The sequence below is a fragment of the Aphelocoma coerulescens genome, chromosome 7, assembly GCF_041296385.1.
Source record: "Aphelocoma coerulescens isolate FSJ_1873_10779 chromosome 7, UR_Acoe_1.0, whole genome shotgun sequence".
NCBI lineage: Eukaryota > Metazoa > Chordata > Aves > Passeriformes > Corvidae > Aphelocoma > Aphelocoma coerulescens.
The window spans coordinates 8,040,405-8,061,756 of NC_091021.1; the positions used below are offsets into that span (position 1 = coordinate 8,040,405).

At 39.0% G+C, this 21,352-nt stretch overlaps 1 protein-coding gene across 1 annotated transcript; it reads right to left on the reverse strand.

Annotated features, from left to right (window-relative positions):
• Positions 1-330: 330 nt before the first annotated feature.
• On the reverse strand, positions 331-16,926 carry SLC40A1 (solute carrier family 40 member 1). The gene is made up of 8 exons (XM_069021946.1): positions 16,691-16,926; positions 16,401-16,468; positions 12,021-12,180; positions 11,067-11,182; positions 10,625-10,751; positions 7,322-7,564; positions 4,753-5,412; positions 331-3,632 (listed from the first exon to the last, which is right to left on the reverse strand). Exons 1-8 carry the CDS (start codon positions 16,728-16,730, stop codon positions 3,313-3,315), a joined length of 1,734 nt encoding a protein of 577 aa, XP_068878047.1. The 5' UTR covers positions 16,731-16,926; the 3' UTR covers positions 331-3,312.
• Between the last annotated feature and the right edge of the window lie 4,426 nt (positions 16,927-21,352).

Consider the following 21,352-nt stretch of genomic DNA (forward strand, 5'->3'; position numbering starts at 1 on the left):
TACACGGGAAGGTATCATTTGCCTTCTTTTGCTCAGCAGGCCAAGACACAAAACTGTTCTATCACCAGTGCAAGGCCCAGGCTGAGGTTGCAAGACCTTCATCTATTGTGTCTTAACTTACCACAGTGGACAGTAAATAAAAGCAATTCACCAAAGAGTTACAGGGTCATTGGAAGATCTTGACTACATTTGTTGTTTGTATCCTCCTTAATGCTATTTCTTTGTGCTTCATGGCTGTTCCAACCCATCTTACAAAACAAGTTATCTGCTCAAAATCCATGCTAAGTGTAGCATACCAAGATACCCACAAACTGAAAAATACAGGACAAATAAGTTTTTATGCAAATTTATTAATTAGCTTTAACAATAGTAATACATAAATCAATACTATGTCCAGCATAAGGTTGTATAATAAAATATTCTGGTAAGATTGATTTCTAGTGCGTACATTTTTAAGGGCAGTTTTCATCCAATTTGGACATTTTTTAAAAAAAATAAATAAATACAAGGCCAAAAATGCTTACTTAATGAAAGTCCTGCTAAGTAAGACTTCAGGCTCCACACTGCTTCAAAGCACTACTGAGGACAGGTGTCTGCACACATCTTGGACTCGCACACAAATGGGCTGTGCTCAAGCAGCATACCTTTTTTGATATCCAACACAGACCAATATACACAAGTTTTCCAATTTAAACCTCCTTATTCCTCTTAAAACTAGCATTCACGTTTCTATTTTAGGATTGTCTTGCCTTCCAGCTGTGATGTGCACATATGAATCCTAACCACATCATGTTTACAAAATACAAAGCTCCAGTCCTCTCCCAATAGTACTGCACTATCTAGTGGAACTATTTATGAAACAAATTGCTACTCAAATTAAACAAGACTAAATTGTTCTTGAAGAAAGAAAAAAAGCCTTGGGGAACAGGCAGGAACATGGCATGCTCCCAGCTCTATTTGTCATTTTTTGGAGCTCTCTAGACTTCAGGAATACATCCTCTCTGGGATGTCTGGTGCTTAGTGCTACAGCATTAAATTTTAGGCACCCTGGGTTCTGTGCACTGTAGACAGTGCAAAAAAAAAAGCTGCATTTTCAGCTTTGTTTCCCTGATGGCCAGTGAGTCCAAGACATACAGTGGCATTCAGATGTTTTTCAAAGTGCAGTATAGAGACATTCACTGACATCTGGACTACCTCTATTTACATTTAACAATATTAAAATCTGGTCCCAATTTAGATTAGATACACATGAAAAAATATATTTGGCAAATCAGAGCTATTTTATTTACTAGTGTACTTATCATATACCACATAAGGCTATCCTTTGGACATGTTTACTCTACAAATCTACATAAGCTTGTTTTATTTGTCTTCTGACAAATTCTGCTGATGCCAAAATTCCCTTTTCCTTAAGTTACACTCAGGACTGAGTCACAAATTTTAAACCTACTCTAAATTACATCTTTTTCTTTATTATATCTAAACAAAATCCAAATGATTGGTCAAACTATAAACACTTATAAACCTAGTGAAAACATCCCTGAGAAGCTTTCAGCAAATAGAGTAATTATTAGGTTTGGTCCATTAGAGGAGAAAAATCATTACATCCAGTTATTGAAAGCTATGGGCTCCAAGTCCATTGGTTGTACATTGGAATACCATTCATTCCATTTCACACCTCTTACAAAACATTGTATCTGAGACAAAAGCCACTAGAGGTTCTTTACATTCTTTGATAGATAATGTAATTGTTACAAAAGTTGTGATGACTTTTGTAGTCAGGCCTAGATTCAGCCCTGGTGTCACGCCTTTAGTTTCAATGGAGTTCACACATATTCCAGGGTTGAAGTCTGGCAACATATATGACTGTGAAGGACAGTACCTAAAATTAAAAAAAAACCCTTAAAAGTTACAGAGGATGCTTTTCACAAGTTGCTAACATTATGTTTTCACATGCTACTTATTTTGCAAACAAACATTTTACCAATATTTAAATTTAGAAGTCAGACTGCCAAGCCATAGGAAAACTCAGAACACCACCAGGTTCAACTCTACTGAGAAAGCAAAGTGCATAGTTTCCACAAAAGTGCACATAGGGTTAATGACTATGGAAGTACTGTGTTAGTACGCATGCAGGGTAATAAAAAAACAAAACAAAACCAAAAAAAAAAAAGCAAGAACTTATTAAACAGAGGGACATATTTTCATTGCTCTGAAGTTGCTTTAGAAGGCCTCTCAGTCCACCATCTCACTGGTTTAGCAGTATTTTAGAACAAAGTCAAAATTCACATACACATCAGATAAATGCAAGTAATCCACCTTTTGAATGAAATGTTAACTATTTTCAAATGCAATTGTTTTCAGAAACCCTGTTAAAGCCTGATATATTGGAAAATCAACTAAAGCTGCTTGTACTCTGAGGCAAAAACTAAGCACTAGAATTTATCTTTCTGTACCAGTACTCCTGACCTTAGCACTTTCTGTTACAGCAAACCCGAGCAAACCTGCCACTTACAATTTGTGCTTTGTAATATTACATCAATAGCTTCTGCTAAATGAGGCTGTTTTACTCTATGAAGTGAAACAAAAGTGTAATACAATATCTTGCACCTAACACTTGTCTAATTTGTAAGGAAACATGCAAAAAACCTGCAAAGGTGTTTCCATAAAGTTAAACCAAAACAAAAAATACTATAAAGGTTTTGGAAAAAAAAAAATCAAGTCCACTTGAAGAATCCAAGAAGAATCATAGAATATTGTGAGTTAGAAGGGACCAACCCACAAGGACCATTGAAGTCTAATGTTTACAGAGAATGTTTATACCAATTTAAGAAGATAGGTGAGCAGAACTGTTCATGGTAAAAGAATATTGGAGAAAAACTCCAACCAACCAAACACTGCATAAAAAGTTATTCTAAAGTAACTAAGAAAAAGAACAAACATTTTATGCAATGCACACAAGAATTATTCAGAATTCATGAGTTAAGTGGGTATGTATAACCACTTAACAGCATCACTGTGGGGGTCAGCAATGGAACTTGAACAGTATTTTTGTGATCAAACACCAGACATATGACTTGTGGGGAACCTTTGATACGGCAGCTGTCAAGATCCAACCAGGCTGTCCTCTGCCAAACATGAAACATTTACAGAGTCACTGTAATAGGAATTTTCCCTCTTGGGACAGCTTCCCCAGACAGCTAAGTTATGCATTGAACTCTAGAGAAACACCTCAGGCAGGTTCATAAAAGGAAGTATATTTGCTTAACCATGATATTTGTGAAGCAAAGTTAGTAAGAGAAGTGGATCCTTTCAGACAGTAGATGTATTACCAGGTGGTGAACTGTCAGGGGCTGCTTTGGGATCAGGAGTGTGACAAACAAAAAGTTGTTTTCCCAAGCTTTTCTGGGCAAATCTGAAGTACATTATGTGGCCCATTGCAACAAAAGACACAGAAATTAGCACCAATAAGCCAAAAGCTTCAGGGTTTGGGGCCAAGATGACCATGATGAAGTGCAGCAAGTCAAGAAGATAATTCATGGAGTTTTGGACACCATTTATGATGCCTCTTTCAGATTCTATGACGTTTTCTTGGAGTAACTGTGTGACAGTCAAATCGAAGGACCAAAGGCCTATGGAGAGAAAAAACAGTTATCCATACAGCTGGGCTTCTCATGGCAAACTCATCACTAGCACAATTCAATTCATCCTTCCAAGAACTCACTTCTGCCAAAAATGCACAGGCTAAGATATCCTCTTGTTAACTAGAACTGGTTTCATGCTCACAGTCAAGAGCAATTTACTTTCCTTTCGCAAAAATTTCCTGAAATAATACATACAACTTTACACATTAAGTTGCCTGTCACATCCTGTTTCACCATGACTATCAAGCCAATGTTTTACTCATCCTTTCCTTGCTTAAATAGCTGGCTTACAGCTATTTACAGTGTATTCATGCTAGCTGCAATCACTAAGGCTCTGGACAAAATGTTTTTCAAAAAAATCAAATCTTTTTTAAACTATGCAGAATACTCAATAATTTTAAATGATTGACACTAGCTTCCATACTGGTTTAGTCTGTGATTCAGCTTTAGAAGCTTATCTTGCAAACAAACATAATACATATGAATCAAGTATTTTATTCCTTCAGAATTCAGCAAAAACTAACTGCAGAAACTGAGTATAAAGATTCTACAGATAACCATTATGGTTCATTACATTTATATATTTGACTGCCTATTCTGTTGACAGATACTAACACTATGCTAACCAACAATTCCTCAAAAAATTAGGCTGTCATCCAAATCAAAGCTTCCCTTCTGAAGTCCAAGATTAGACAATTTTAATATGTGGATTAATTTAGTAAACTGTGAAATTTAAAGGTTTTCATAGCAGATGTGTTTAGCTCTGTTTCCTAGTAACAAGTGGTTTCATTTGGTTGTGAACAATAATCATTTCGAGATGAGCTTTCCAAAAAAATATGTTACAATCATCTCCAAATGTGGTAAATTTTCTCCTACTAGTGACATACAATATACATGGAATTAGTACTGCAGTCTTCACCCTGGTGATACTATTGCAGGATCATTTCCTTTTTATGTAAAGCATAATCAACTAGCCCCAGAAACACAATGTAACACTTCAATTATAGCCTCTAATTCTAAAATCAATTGTATTTAGTTGACAGGCACTATAATTTTTAGAATTAAAAGCAGATAATAAACCAAATTGTAATAGAGACATAACACTTACCAACTCTAGCAGCAATGACTCCTGTAAACAGGAGACTAACAGAGATTAAAGGCACAGACTCAGGACTCATCTCTGGGTCACTGTTATCAGGAGCAACAGACCCATTTAACAAGTTGGGCGTTCCAGTTGCAAAAATCATTTCAGGTTCTGGAGATGCTATAGTAGGCAATGCTTCATTTTCAAACAGCCTGGCACTGATGTCAGCAAACGGGGAAACAGTCAAATCCATAGGACTTCCAGGCATAAATACAGAGATGGCACATAAGATCAAACAAGCAAACTGAGCAACTCCAGAAATAAGGCCCGTACGAATGAGGCCACATTTGCGCCGAAGCCAAGTGAAGGCTACTGTTCCCATGATTCCAGTGACTGCTGAGGCACCCATGAGGAGGCTTAGCACAGAGCCACTCAGCCCCTGAGTGTATGCATAGCCTGTAGTGATACAATCGAATCCCAGAACAGTCATATAGAGAAATGCAAGGCCCATGCCTGCAAGGAACACTGGCTGGTTGTAGTACGCAACCCATCCATCCCGGAACGTTATGAAAGGTTCAGCAATCCGGGTAGCACAGCCGACTTCCTTCTCCTGCTGGGGCTCAAAGCCAGTTACATCTTTCTCAATAATTAACTGCACTCCTTCAGTGGGTTTCATGTCACTCTCTGTAAACAGAAATGGAGCTGTCAGATACACTCCTGCCAGCAAAGCGCACAGTGTAAAGTGACAGACAATTGTTTACACTAAGTTTGCTACTGCAGAAGTGCATCAGTCAAACTCCACTACCAAGCTTTCTCTTAATTACCTAAATTAAATCATTTAAAGCATTCTTAAATCCTACCTAGGGAGTAAGATCAAGTTTATCCCTATCAATTTATTTAATGAAACAGTGATAGGAGAAAGCATTGCCTGCTTCTAGACTTGTGACTGAATGCTCCAGTTCCATAGGGAAATCATCTGCCTAATGATTGCCAATGTCACACAGCTTTGTATGCTTAAAAGCACTGACTGAAAAAAGAAGGGAATACTTAAACATCTCTCAGTACCTCATGTCATGGCAGAAGAACCAAGGCTGAAGCCTGTCCAGAGCCAAAAGCTTTCAAAGCTTGACTTCAAAAAAAAAAAAAAAAACCAAAACAAAAAAAAACCCCACCAAAATCTCAGACTATGCATTTCTACAATTCCATTCTCACTGTAATAAAGGAAAAAGGCACTTCCACTGGTCCCAAACAAAAATCCAAAAACTCACAGCAGTATTTACACTAGTAAGGAGGATAGAAATTCCACAAATGTCTAAATGCCTGAGCAGTGTTTTTACACTGTTAAGTTCAAAACTAACTTCACATACAGCAAGTGAGACACATGAAGTACTTCAGCAACTTTTAAAAACAGAATTCTTCTAATGAAATCAGAATACTGCAATAGCAAAGATGAAGAAGCATTTCCTACTTATTGACATTTGCTAAATCCTTCATTCTCCAGAAGTATATAATAGCCTGTTCCAAAGCTATGGAGCCTTCTACACTCTCTTGTTCTCTAATACTAGAGTGCCATCAGCCTGGTCCAACAGCTTACTGGACCAGCTATTACCACCATGGATCTGATGGGTGGGAAGATAGATCTCTTCAGTACTTTTAATAGCAGCTTTCTAACTCACAATATATTGAGACAAGATTGTTAGCTAGTATTTAAACGAAATCCAGGAATTCTTTGTATTTCAAAAAAAAAACCAAAAAAACAACAAAAACCCAAACAAAAACCCACAGCCTGTTGTAGCTGGGAGCCCATAACATGAGCTTTCAATAGTATTCATATACTGCTACCTTAAAAATGGGGAAACACTTAAGTTTAGTATTTCAGCATCTGACATTTCCAATACTTCACAATAAAAAGTCTGTTTCTGAAACAATTTTAATTTCTGGTATTAAGACTACCTGAAGTAGTGTTAGTATCAATTTCTTATTGATACAGTAATAGTAATCTTATAGTAATAGCCACAGTCATCTACACTGCATATCCCACTTGGACTACTTGACCAAGGAAGCAGAACTGAAGGCCAAAAGAGTTTCTTTTTTTTCCTCCATCGTTCCCTGGCGCATGTAAAAATCATTCAATCATGTCACAATAGAAATATGACCATCTATTCTGCAACCTCCCAAAAGCCTGTTAGTACTATGTGTAAGCAGAGATAAGTTAGCAAGGAACAGTCTTACAGAGGCTGTAGACACTACAGAGCCAAGGATCTGGTCCAGCTCCTTAGCTATAGTACAGATGGATAGGAACATTCTTTATGGTCAGCCTGAAGTTACAGGGCAGACTGTAACTCTAAGGCATTAATGAAGAGGAGAGAATTAATTCTTTGGCTGCATTTTATGGAATTCCTCAAAAAGCTGAGTATTGTTACTTAGATTAGAGTCTCTGGTATCTATACCCCAAACATGAAATCTCCAAGCTACAAGTAGAAAGATATATAACCTCAAAGCAGTGCCTGTGGAAATCAAAAGTCAATGCTTGGCTTGACTGATGCAATGAATATACAATGAATTTGAATAGTTACTTCTGTGTTTTCAATACCTTTCTTTACATTCAGCTGTTTCAGTTCTGATGCTTCAACTTTTGCAGATTTGTGAGCCAGAGTAGGGGTTTTCTGATAAACCTTCCAGAGCAGCAGATATTCCACACACATCGACATCAGGTTCCAGCCAGAAATGAATCCACAGCCAATCATCGGGGAGCCAAATGTCATTATCTGACCAACAGCCATTGGGGCCAAGATATTGGTCAACTGATCAATTCTTCTTATTGTGGCATTCATATCTGTCAGAAATGATTTGATGATATGAAATGATTGGTGAACACTTACAGCGAAATTTTCACTAACATAATTGTGAATTGCACATGTATAAAGGTAAAGCTACAAGTCTTGCTCCACCTGTAAGTGATTCCAGCAGGAGTAACCAGAGGCACCTACAGACTATTTCAATGTTTAAGTTCTCTGCAAGCAACCAAGGTGTTTGTAAGCTAAATCCCTGCTGCTGTTAGTTTCGCCTGTGTGAGGTCTTTCAGGTTTAGCATGCTGGGTTTACAGTGGCAGCATAATCCTGTTCATCATGAGATCAGGTAGAACTGTTCATCATGGTATCATTCAGATCACTTTTACACAGCACTGATACTGTGGACTCCTAGCTCTATCCCTGTAACACTCAAACCTAGCATGCACAACTCCAGGAATCTCATAAGGTGGAATTGTTTCTTGTGAAGATAGTAATCTATCTCCCAACACTGGAACATGTATTTCTTAGTCTCCTCTATTTAATTCTAATAGCTGGTGGCCACAGTACCACCATGATGGCAGCAGAATTTTGAAATGGCTTTACATTTCCTTGTTAAGTCACACTGGTTGATGGCAGCTGTAGGTGTACTTAGATCTTACTGAGCAAAGTCCTCACTCCTTTCTGGTCCTTTGATGTTTACAGTCAAAACAAGCAGCTCATTCTCAGCACAAATGCATCTGTTCATTTGCTGCTAGGAAATGCCTCACCCTGCTCAATCTTATCTACTTTACTGTCATTAAACTGTCTGGGTTCCTGTAAGTTTCCACTTAATAGTGCCATTCTTCCACTCCTAAAAGTTGCTAGACACTCAGTGGTTTCACATGTGAAAGGGTTTCACCCTTTTAGAGTCCTACAATAAAATTAGAGCTTTTGAAGGGCAAGTGAAATTCTACATGAGTATGAAGCTGCTTTATTGAATCTTTTAGAGAATTACTCCTTGCCATTCAAAGAAACATTCAGGTTACTCTATTTAAAATTCCAAGTCAATTCAATGTTAACCCTCAGTCAAGTAGTTAAGTTAGATACTTGCATAATATTTGGCTTTAAAAATTCCAAGAACTAACCTTTGTTTTTTGAGTTATTTGAGGAAGCTAATAATTCCACTCAGAAAAGGTACAAAGAGTGAATAGGAAAACTGCCAAGGGCAACGAAGTAGAGTTAAGGTAACTTTTTTATTTCCCTGTTCCACTAACCTGCATAGCTAAGAGTTCTCTTTGAGGAAAGGTAACAGCGCAGAGGTGGACAACAGTATTTTCTGCAAAGTCAGTGTCAGCACTTAATTTTTTTTTTAAAGTTAGGAATTCCAACAGCATCCAAGTTACACCACGATTAAACAGAAAACAAGACTATTCAGCCTAAAAGGAATGCTTTAGATAAATCTGTTGAACTAAGGTGCTTAATTCAGTGGTTTTCATTCTTCAATCAAGTCGCATGAGAACTTACAGTAACCTCTTGCCTGATTTCTCAGTACAAAAATGTAAGTGGTCATACAATTGTGCCTGAGCTCATGAAGCAGTAAAGAGGCAGGATTGACTCCCAGCCAGCAGCTCTCTGCAGGTGTGATCTGTACTTTATCTCATGTGTAGTATATGGGACAGGGATGGGGGAGATGATTTGCTGAATAAGGTCTGACACAAGTTTTAATAGTTCTCATTAACCTAAGACTCTTACAGATAGCTGCTATTTTTGTACCTGTGATTCACATGCATGAAGAAAGTTCACCTGTATTGCTGCTCTACAAAAGGCATGACCTAGAAAGGCACTGCAGGGTCAAAATAAAAAGACTAGGGAGTATAACCTGTAGACTGGGAAATAAAAGTATGACACTTAATGCATCTAAGAATTAGCCTTTCCTGGATGAGATGGGTAAGTAATACTCCTTCAGTGGAGATAAACTCAAGTAAAAATCTGGAATACAGGGCTCAAATTTCTAAAAGGACTATGAACTTTATGGGCAATTTAGGCAGCTTCATAGAAAATTTAGGGTCCAGAAGCTGAAATGCTGTCTAAGCCTGAAGGTATCTAAACTATGTCAGACTTAAACTTTAGTTCCAGAGTTAGTGACCTATAGAGTTCTTCATATTGTTAAACTGCTCTGTGCCTTGTTTGCAGTTCAGTATCAGTTCCTCAGTCTGAGAAGGCTTAAGTCCCCTTATGGGGTTGATTCAGAGCCCATATAGTCTGACCAAATTAATCACAAAAAAATGCTGCTTCCCACACTGTCTGTTACAATCAGAGCAGCAGGACAGCCAAAGACCTGTTGTACACCCTTTTATGTAAATTGCTTTGTGTATCCTTGGTGAGATTCCCAATCTCTCACATCCAAGTAGCATCATGACTACCAAACAGCAATAGAACATGAATGAATTCTCTCTCCTAGTAGTATCAATGTCACCATGCAAGTGCAAGGCACAGGGGGAAAAGATTATTTAGTCTGTAGTCTATGCTCAAAAGCATCAGACGTGAAAGGAAAGCAGAGCTTCCAATTCCAGCTGAAGGAAAGTGTTCACAGCTCTGAGTTAGACATGGAATGCTAGAGAAATGCAAGGTTTCAAATGTGCCTGCATGCACAGTATTACCTACTGGCAATTTCCTAGTACACCTACTTAACTGTTCTGGACTTCATTCTCATGCATCTCTTTCTTTGATCCCTATGAGAGGAGCCCAGTTACGCAAGAGTTCTCTGTTTCATTCCAGGGACCTAAAAATAAAGTATTGCAACACTTGGCTTGTTCAGCAAGACTAGTTTTCCTAACAGAGTTGCAGCAGGACTAAGAGGAGGGCAAAACAAGTTTGGGGATGCCTAACTGAATTGTAACCACAACAGTAATTTGTGATCTCAGTAGCTGTAGTCCATAGTAAGGAAGAGCAAAATAAAGGCTGCCCTTTTACCTGATGTATTCTCATAATATCTGGAATTCAAAGATGTACTGATTTCTGCAAAACTCTAGTCTTAAAAAAAAAAAAAGAAAAAAGAAAAAAGAAAAAAAATCAATCTTGGAAAGTAAGACATGCAAGGTATTATAAAGGCAACATATTTCACCTGCCAGTTTGCTTCTGTCTTCCCCTGCAACCACAACAATCCAGTCCCTCTGAATTGTGATCGCTGTGGCAGTGCTGGCCAAATTGGCAATATTTGCTATTGTGATAACCAGGATATAGCACAACGTCTAGAGAGATGAGGGGAAAGAGTTACAAGGTGAGAAAACCGATGGAGATCTCCACTTTGTACACAAACAGAAAAGACTTTTGTATTTGATTCCATACATTTTAGCATTATTCTTCAGACAAAACAAGATCAAGTCTACAATTCCTGGCAGAAAACAATCTTCATCTCTGTTTACCTAACCAGTGCAGTTTCATTTGCCAGTTTTAGCTCCCAGAAATGCCGATACAGATTAGAGAAAAAGATAAAAATTCATCCATTTCTCATGCTCCCCAAAGTTTCTTTGTAAATGAATTTATCAACAAGTTCAAGCACTCACAAGAAGCCATCCATGGTATAATGTCAAGAGCTGTGTCTTAAACAAGAAGATAATCATCAGGATAACCCCACACAGGATGACAGATGAATTCTGCACAACCAAGGATGTCTGGGCCACTGTTTAAAACCAAACAGAGAGCAACAGTTATGAACATAAGAATGAGCTAATTACAGCCTTAAGGCAGATAAAATTAAGGAACATGCACATATTTTTAAAATAACTTTATTTTTCTAGTCTCCCCCAAAATGTAAGTGGCAAAAGTATACTTCATAGTAGATTCTGAATCTTCCATTGTCTTAGAGAAACAAACTAATGTCTAATGTAACTTCATAGCTCTTGATTTACAGTCCAAGTAGGTCTTCTCTCAATCTAAGTCCCTGTTTAAATGCTGACAGTATGTTTCAAGTAGTGAAAACCTAGCTCAAGCCTCTAAAATTCATCTTCAACCTACCATGGACGGGATACCATTCTGAAAGTTTTTGGGAAGTAAAAATTCATTTGAGGAACTTGATCCCATTTTAATTATAAAACAGACTAGAGCATATAGTTACAATATGCATAACACAAATGCAGTGTGTTTACACTTAAGTGAAAGATGTTTGTATCCGGACAGAAGACAACAAATAATACAAGTGTATGTTAGTGTTATAATGTAAGAAGAACTTGGTCTGTAGTCCTAAAGTTACACATTTTTACCTTTTGTGTTTCCATACATCTCTACACATCATGGGTTTAGGCTGAGTAATAGCATATCGTGACTTAAAACTGTTTTCCTCCTGTCTTTGAGAGTATCTTTGTATAACCATCACCACTCTGAAACCACTCTGCCTTTCTTAAAGGAGATGAGCAAGCCCATTCTCATAACTGACTTGAGAAAGTCAGTCTGTCAGCTTCACCTTTTTAACATGAATTCGATCCATCTGTAAAGTAAATAACCTGCTCTAGGCATCTAACCTTTGAGCCTGGAGTTCTTGTCCACCCAGTCTCCAATAAGGGCTCCCAGGAGAAGAACTGATCCAGCCACAACCAGGCCATAGACAGCAGTCAGGAGTAAGCTGTTTCCATAAAGTTCAACCAGGAATACAGACACGGCAAAATGCCACATACGATCTCCCTTTAAGGATAAGAGAACATACGCAACATTACCGGTTGCACTTTTAGAAGCACACAAGTTCACTATTTTACTAAAGCCCTGTCAAAAGTCTGTACTAAAATAAAGGTTTGTTACACATACAGAGGTGATGTGGGTTTCTTTTGTGGTTGTTGGTTTTTTGATTGCTACATCCTGTCACCATGGATTTTATCCCAGTATCACTAAGATCATCTATCCTAATCAAGTAGATCATTACAGTAATACCACAAATCCAAAAATCCCAGATATTTTCTATTATTATATTACTGGGCAAAGTCTGTCACCGACCACATCAAAAAAAACCTCAAAAAGCTTATACAAGTTCTCCACAGATCAAATATTAACAACAGATTTACCAATCACTATTTAAATATCTTTTCAAGACAGAAGTTTGCTCTTAGATGATCAAAGCTTAAGTCCTGCTTTATAACACAGAAGTGAGTCAAGTGAAAACAAGTCATCATACAATTCAGGATAGATATGGGTAAATGTTAACTGTAGTTTCTGAAATCAATGGACTTCAGCTGTCTTTAGTGTTAACCACTGGCATATTACTCAGAGGAGGTAGAACAGCGGAGCTCATTTAACTTATCGTAAACTCACTGCTAGTTCAGCCCATTTAGCCTATTGCCCATTTAACCTAGTATTTAGAATATAACATGTTCATGTTCTGATACCACTTGCTACAGGTACAAAAAGGAAGCCTCAACTGTTAAACACATCCAAGTGAAGTAATTTTCATACTGCTCAAAACATTTTTAGGTTTGCCAATAAATACATGGAGGCTTTTGTTGTCACATCTCACTTTACTTTTAAACATATTGCAAGCAGTGCATGACAGAAAATGCTTTATGTAATCAGTAATAAAGCAGATGAATAGAAATCATTTATACCATTCTGGGGCACACAGGTTGTTTAATAAGGGTCCCTAACATTAGTCTTCTACAAACCAAACATGAAACTGTTTTCTTCTGCTGACTTATCTTAAATAAACAACTGCTATGTGATACAGCAAAGAGTACAAATTTCTAAGGACCTCAAATAGTAAGAAGGGCTGGGGGAGATGTAACATAAAAGTACTTTTAAAAATCAAAGCCTGCCAAATCTAACTTACCATGTAACACAGCAGTCAAGAGATACACAAAAAGCATACTATTTGAAGGGTCAAAATAATTGCAAAGTGTGATTAGTCTTCAGCTTAGTACAGACATAAAAAGCATTTGCCTTTTAATGTTATTTGACTTCACTGAAGGAGATTTCCATAAGCATTGTAACATGTAAACTTTTGTACATATTTCCTTAACCACAGGATGAAAAAAATTATATTCCAATCATGGAAAGAAAAATTTAATCCGTCCAAATAAAAACCGTGGGGTATTTTGGATGCTTTTTAAACTAAATCCAGTGACAAATGCTACTATAAACATGATCGTCTTGCATGTCTCCTCTCATATATTATAAACCATTTTTCACTCAAGAGACACCTAAGGTCTGCTGTAAATATGTTCTGCTTACATTCCATGGTTAGTTAGTATAAATTCATAGAACACATGCCAGCAATGAATCCACAGGCATATAATTTCCCAAGTCCAGCTTTCACTTAAACTTAGTATGACCTGAGGTGGTATTTTATACAATTTCACTTAAAATATATGCAGCTGAATTAACCTAGATAACTGTTTATTAAGCTAGAAAAATTAGCCAAAAAAAATACTTTCATATTAAGTTTGGTTTTTTTATTTGTGCAGAATGTCTCAGTTACTGGATTCTGACAAGATGAAAAAGGCATTTTTAAAAAAAATCTAAGCATGTGAAAGTCAGTGCCAGTCACTACTGTTAGAGTGAAAAACTGAATCTCACTTCAAACTCATGGAAACATTCCTTTGACTCCAGAGACATCGTGATTTTGCTGTACACTTCACTTAAGAGACTGTGAACACTGTTCAACTTTATCCAACACATTTACCCAGAGTATTTTGTTCAGGCCAACCCACAGAGATAATTTTTGGGGTAACCACAGCTATTACAACCTGGAAGTATGATTTTTCTTTCAAGAATTAAAAACCATGAAGAATAAGCAAAGATAAAGGAGAAGAACAATATTAGTGAATTGCAGAGCTTTGTAGCAGGTATGCAATTTCAAGCTAAGATCTACTGAAATTTGAACAGCAAATATTGTCTTCAGAAACAGGAAGAACCTTGATTACATATCCTTAGTCCCACCTTAAAATGTCTCAAAATGTGGATATCTCAAAACTTTTTAATAGCTACAGCTGTTTAGCATCACTATCCTTTTAAAGACAGCTCCTCCCTTTCTGTAATTATAGTCACCTTTATAATCACCTTAAACTGAATGTATACAGTCACACATCAGAACTGAGCCACAAGTTGAGGAATAGCCAGGCTACCACCTACTGACGGGCCTCCTGAGGCCTGAGGGGCACAGATAAGGCTGGGAAGTTGCAATCAACTGATCTCCTGGGAAGCATTAGGCATGACACCCACAAGGTGAACCCAGTTCCATGCTGTTCTTTCCTTCTTGCTGAGGGATAGACAGCAACAGCGTAAGGTCTGAGACTCCAGTTCAGCATTGTTGTCAAGCCTATTAAGATCCCTGAGGCCAGGCACACATTCAAATACTTTACTAAGCAAGAGTCCAACAGAGTCTAGACTTTGTTCAAGTCTGAACATTTCTGGAGATGTGACGTGTTTAATCATTTACAGGTTCTCTTGGCATTTGGGAATGGCATAGTAACACAGAAACCTAATTAGATCTCCTAGTTACAGCAAAAGCCCACTTCTCTCAGGTTTTGTATTGTGGACAGAACCATTCTAAAACAAAGATGATCTATTACTTGGAGTTCTGAAGATTCAGGTATTTGTTTACTGTTCTGTTAGCAAAAGCCTTCACGCTACAGGAACACCAAAGCTTAGGAGATACAAAAGGTGAAGTCCTGCACCCAGTTCTGTCGAAATAAGGTGGTGTAGAATAACTTCTGTTGTTTGAGCAGATTTGACTGAGGGTTTTTTGAGCCAAGATTTTCAGCACAAAACCCACCAGGGCATGACCAGGAGTATCCATTAATATTGCTACACAGACATCTTGTAGTCAAGCATTTGTTACTGTGTGCAACATTGTTTTCTAACTCTGCTTAGTCACCTTTACTCAGGGACAGAGCAATCCCACCACGGAGCTGTGAAGCACTGCTTAGAGAGGAGTAAGCAGGGCTGGCCAAATTGCCAGTGAGGCACTTTGTGGGCATGACTGACAAAAGTTGTTGGAGGCAACAACTCTGACCTCTAAAAAGCAGTGAGCCAAACAGCTCCTTCAAGATTAACAACTGCCAAAATATTGCACTTGTTTAAACAAACATTTGATACCACCCAAAGCCTTTTTCCACTAAGAGAAACATCAGTACGACCTTTCAGGTTAGTGAAAGCAAGAAGCTGCCAGTTAGGCATGCAGTGTTGTAACTGTAGATCAACCATTTGCTCAATACATACATCAAACCAGTCCAAATGCAGGACCAAAACACAAAACAAGGAAAATGGGTGGAAACATTCAATTTAATTTTGAACCAAGCCATTGTATGGAGATTTAGGATTGTGTTATGTTACACACATATTCCTAATTTTATTCTGTGAAACAGAACCAGATTGTCTATTTTTAGTGCATATTTTAAGGTAGCTTTTTTTTAGTATTCTTCAAGTGAGTAAAAGCTGGCATAGTAAGTTATACTAGCACAGAAGGAAAGCATTTCAGGAGGCAAACGATTTTACAGAGGACAACTCCTGATGCTTTCAACAAATTAGCTAGTGAGTGGCAGTAATGGGTCCATTGTAAACACTGAGCATATCCCATCAGTAAGTATATGAGTCCTTTACATATATGCTGCAATGGGCTGTCTCTCATTCTGCTCCTCTATAAGAAGTTTCACTGGTTCTGCAGTTATTTAAAAACATTAAAAGGTACAGAACCAGGCCCTCCAAAAATTGAGTACTCCATTACTCTGTGCAAAAACTAAACCTACTGCAGCATATCTTGTAAAGATTATGAAGACTTTTAATGGCAAGGTGGTGTAACAAGACCTCTATGGTGGTGTGCTAGTTTGTGAAGATTTTTGGAAAATACCAATAAAGCTCAGGTAAATCATAGCCAGATTAATCAAATCCTACTTCTACCAGGCCAGTATTTTACTTACCCAAGTGGACAGTGCATGTCCAAGATAAAGAAGAAACTTTGCAGACGTAAAATAGGCAATCACAGATCCTAAATGAGAAATAAGAAACAGATGCTAAAGCAAATGCGGGCACATCTACCGCATTTCGGTACCGCAGGCACAGTTCTCTGCCGTGGACACCGTTCTGAGAGCGGAGGCACCACCGGGACACGATGCGATTTGGTGCTCCCCACCCGCGGGCAGCCCCGCCCGGTCACCCGCGCCCGCTCCGCGCCCAGGACCCGCTCTGGAGGCGGCCCGCCCGCACTGACCGCCGCGCCGCCGGCCCTCCGGCTCCGCTGCCCGCGCCATGCCGGCCCGCTCCGCCGCTGCCCGGTGCCGAGAGAAGTAGGGACGCGCGGCTTCGCTTCGTGTTGCCTTCCCCGACTTAGCTAGCACTGTAGCTGAAGTCGGAAAGCCTTGGCCTTATGCGCCGCGGGCGGCGGGGACGCTGCGCCGCGAAGGGGCCGAGCGCCGCTCGACGCCCGGCTCGGTGCTCGCGGCTGCCGAAAGCTGCGGGCTCGGAGCTGGCGGCGCACCGCCTTTTGTACGGGGCGCTGGCACCGCCCCCGCCCGGCCCTCCCCGAGGCGGCCCCGGCCCCGGCCCCGCCAGCGCCCGGCAGAGCAGGAGGGGCGCTCCGCGGGGCTCCGGGCAGGCAGCGCTAGATGCCGCAGCCTCGGCTCCCGGGCACCGCGGGTGGGGCCCCAGCAACCGTGAGCCCGGCTTTCCATGCCTTGGGCCCCTTAGTCCTGCCTCTGGCTCGGCTCTCTGCTGTTGCCTTTTTGTTTTCTGGCATTTTAAAAACGTGACGTTCTGGAATCTGCAGATTCAAGAAGCTGGGGTTGTAAGAGAAGCACTAAGTACCACAAGCCTTTGGTTAAAACATTGCCAAGGACAGTGCTCCCAAATCGGAGCTTCCAAGGAAAAAAAAAAAAAAAAAGCTAAACAAGGTACCAAAATTAAAGCTATTTAACTGAAATAGCATTTCTCTTCTAATGAAGATGGCACAGAATTGACTCAGTTGCTGCTGGCTCAGGCTCTCTGCTTCAGATGAAGCATCCCAGTTCCTACCATAAACACTTTTTTTGCACACTACGTGACCTACTTTTTGGTATTGACCACCACGAAAAACTGCATGCCTGTAGAACTTAAAAAAACGTTAAAATGTACAATAAGCTAGATCTTTTTGCAGATACTATGAAAATACTTAAGAATTATCTGGCCTTTTGCAGTTGAAAATATAATGATTGTTCTCGGCTGCCAGAGCTGAGGTGATTTTATCATTGGGTAATACTGCAAAGTTCCCTCCTCTATGTGTAAAATTGCTTTTGTTTTGGGTTGTGGGTTTTTTGTTTGATTATTTTTTTGTTTGATTTTTCCCCCCAAGTATATAGGCCACCCCAGAAGCAAACACCTGACATAACAGACCAATAACCTGTTCTGGTGTTGCCACTCCTGTGATCTTGTTCAAAGTATTCTTACATTAATTAGATGAGTTTCTATGCATGAATCATGGATTATCCTTTGCATAATGGAAACTATACCTTGGGAAAAAGTAATTCAGAAATAAAATTTCATATAAACATAGGAAGCCTAAAATTGCTATTTTAATGGGATTGGTTATCTCAGGTGAGTTTAGTGTTTCTTCTTATGGTACATTCCTTACAAATTTGCAGAAAACCTTTTCTCAGATTGGCATCAAAAGCAGAGTAAATTTTCTTTATGATTTGTCTTATAAAGCCTTACTGCTTAAACTGTATTCTTCTTTACTAACAGCTGAAAAGATAATTACTTTTCCTAAACCTTAAAAATTTTAGTATTATAAGCCCGTGTTAAATAAAAACCGTACAGTGTACCAAAGTTGATATTTAGTGGTTTTAAGTCTCTTAACTGTCAGGTCTTGCACATCTGCTGTCAAGGGCACTGTAGTCCACAGGTAGACACACAGACTAACTCGGGTCTAACCCCCGGCTGTTATTCGTATCTCAGCAGGAAGGGACCATAACCTCGAGGAGCTCTGTGTGACAGATGCCTGCCATGCTCCATTGTAGACTATCACATTTGACTTGCATCTTTTCCACCCCTGTCCCTGGTGGCATTTGTGGCCGCTCTTATGGTTTGGTTACTGGACCAGATGGGGTCTGATCTGGTCTGTCAGGTATATAATGCATACGTACACATATGTAATACAGCAGCAGTTCATCCAGTAACACCAGGAACACTTATCAGCACAGTACTGCTGGTTAGACTTTTTTCTGTTACTAGAGAATAATGTGGATGAATTAAGAGTTTAAATAATCATTTTTGATTGAGTGTTCGCTGAACTTTATACAAGTGCATGGGATTATAGAGGTGAAATCATGATCTCTGCTATTTTTTCTACTGGTAATGACTTGGGTTTCGGTGATATTTCACCTATAACAAAAGGCAAAGAAAACATAGCAAACATCCTTTGAAATCTGAAAAGCAATGGTTGCTATATCTCTCTGCGATTTCTCACATGGAAGAATGTGTGCTCTGTCCAGTATGATACAGAGTGAACCCAATGTGTGTCTGGAATGCTGCTGTATGGGATGTCAGGGGAGGCTGTATGGTGTGCACACAGTGAGGCTGGCACATGACTGCATAGTGCAGATAAACCATGCAGTTTGTCCACTGCAGGTCACACACGTCCCAGATACACCAGAGTCATTGCACACAATGACACAGGGTACTTACTGCCAGCAGATACCAGCCAGAATTTCTGATATCCAAAGGCATATATGCTATATCCTTTTTTAACAATTTCCCTGCCAAATGTCTAGAGGTCTTAGACATATAGCTAAAAGGCCAGTTGATTTGTGAGGCATTTGTCTCCTTCCAAAAGCAGGGGAGTTGGCAGGTAAGGGAAATTCATATTTTTTTTCCTAAATTGCCACCACTTTGCTGATGATCTTTCCCCAAATGCTTATTAAAGTAAGTCTCAGCTCATGTTTTTTTTCCCTCATAATACTGATGTCCAAGCTTGAGCACTTTGATTTTTATGTCTAAGATGCTGCTAAAAAAAGCCCCAATTATTCTTATAAATACTCCACGAAATCCAAATTTTATTAGATTGCTTTATGAAGCCCTTGTAAATGTATTTTTAAAGATGCAGGTCTTTTTTCAGGTTGACTGGCTCACCAGAGTCTTTTCACCACAACATTCACAGATTTCTGATGTATTTAGGGAGGTGTTCGACAGCTGGAAGTTGTACGAGAGGAGTTACCAGTTTAACTTGGTACAGCCCCGACTCAGCGGTCTTGAAGCAATAATTTACACAATGGCACAGCACACCAGCCACAGATTTGAGACCAGGCCTGACTAATGGTCGCTGGCAGAATGGACATGGAGACAAAAAAGTGGGATGTGAATTAACAAGACATATACTCACATTATAGTTTTCCTAGCTAAAGTTTTTTCAGTGGGTAAATTCCATATGCTTTCTTGAAAACGTGTTACTAATATAATCTCTCTAGTTATTATTTGAGTGAAGAAATAAAAATACGGAATTATTTTATAGATTTTTTAAGTTTATGATTAAAATATAAAAATAATTTCATTCAAAAGACATTCTTCAAAATATTTCTAATAAGACAGCTGTCTAGAACAAAAACCCCTTATATTTAATTTGTCTGGCAACAAGGGCAACAATTCAACTACAAGATGTAAACAATTGAAAATATTTTCATTATTGGTAAGTTCATAACTATGATGTCAGTAATAGTCAAAGATACAGTTCCAGGAAAGACATGGCTTAAAGAATACGAGAGTATCTATTTTGGCTTCAAACAACTGCCCACATCAGTGGCAGCTTCTTTAAGCACTGTGCTTGTAATAGAGCTGCTGAACCCAGAACAACAGCAATTTTACCAAATAATACTTGCAATTGTCATTATGGTTTAACCAAAGAGGCATGAATCATAGTGAGAGACCTCATGCACACTCGGATCTTACACTCAGCTGAGAGGTTTCATGAAGTTTAATTATCATGCTGTTGCCATTCTTCATTAAGACACACCTCTTGGTGTGCAAAGTGGCTTTTTACTCATTTAGCTCACACAAGGCCTAGCAAAACTGGAAAGAATATATATAATCTGTGTCTTTTGAAGGGTGAAGTTTAGAAGCCTTTACTGCACTGCCATCTGCTATGACTTAAGCATGGGAAGCTGTGGCTCTGCTGCTCATAACCCCATACATTCAACCCTCAGACCTGCCATCTCCGTTTCAGCTGACACTCCATGTTTGCAACGCTCTTGCACAGGGAAACAGGCAGATGTGAGGTGGAAAACTCCCAGGTTTTACTTCAGAACTGTTCATTTCACTTACATATTAGCAATTTGAATATCTATACCTTCTAATTGTCATTAACTAAACATCTACTCCCTCCCACTTTCTCTAAGATCCACAGTGTGATGCTGCTATGGGATTTGTCTCATTCGGACTTCAAAGTGACAGCTCCTATCTCTCAGGGCTAGATGACACACCAGTCATTTTAACCTGAAACAATCATTATATTCAGGACCAGAGCTAGACTCCTGTGACAAACTCTTGTGAGAAAACCATCCAGAACCTCTAGCAAATTCCAAATTGAGAGGTTTATTTGGAGAAGCTAGAATTAAGCTTATACACAGGGCCAGCTCAGGGAGCTGAACCAGCTCTGTGCTCACATAAGCACGCTAAGACGTTTGTAACTGATAAGTGGTAGCCTGACTAGTGACCAAAACAACTTGCTTAGAACCATACGTTTTATGTTATGCCACGTTATATGACAACTTGTTTCAAGAAGAGACTCCTTTTGTGCAATCTTTCTCAGTCCTAAGAAAGCACTGTACCCTAAACTCAAATAAAGAAAACATCTTGTACCAAATAAGAAAAAAGTACCTAGAAGAAAAGAAGACACCACATCTACTTA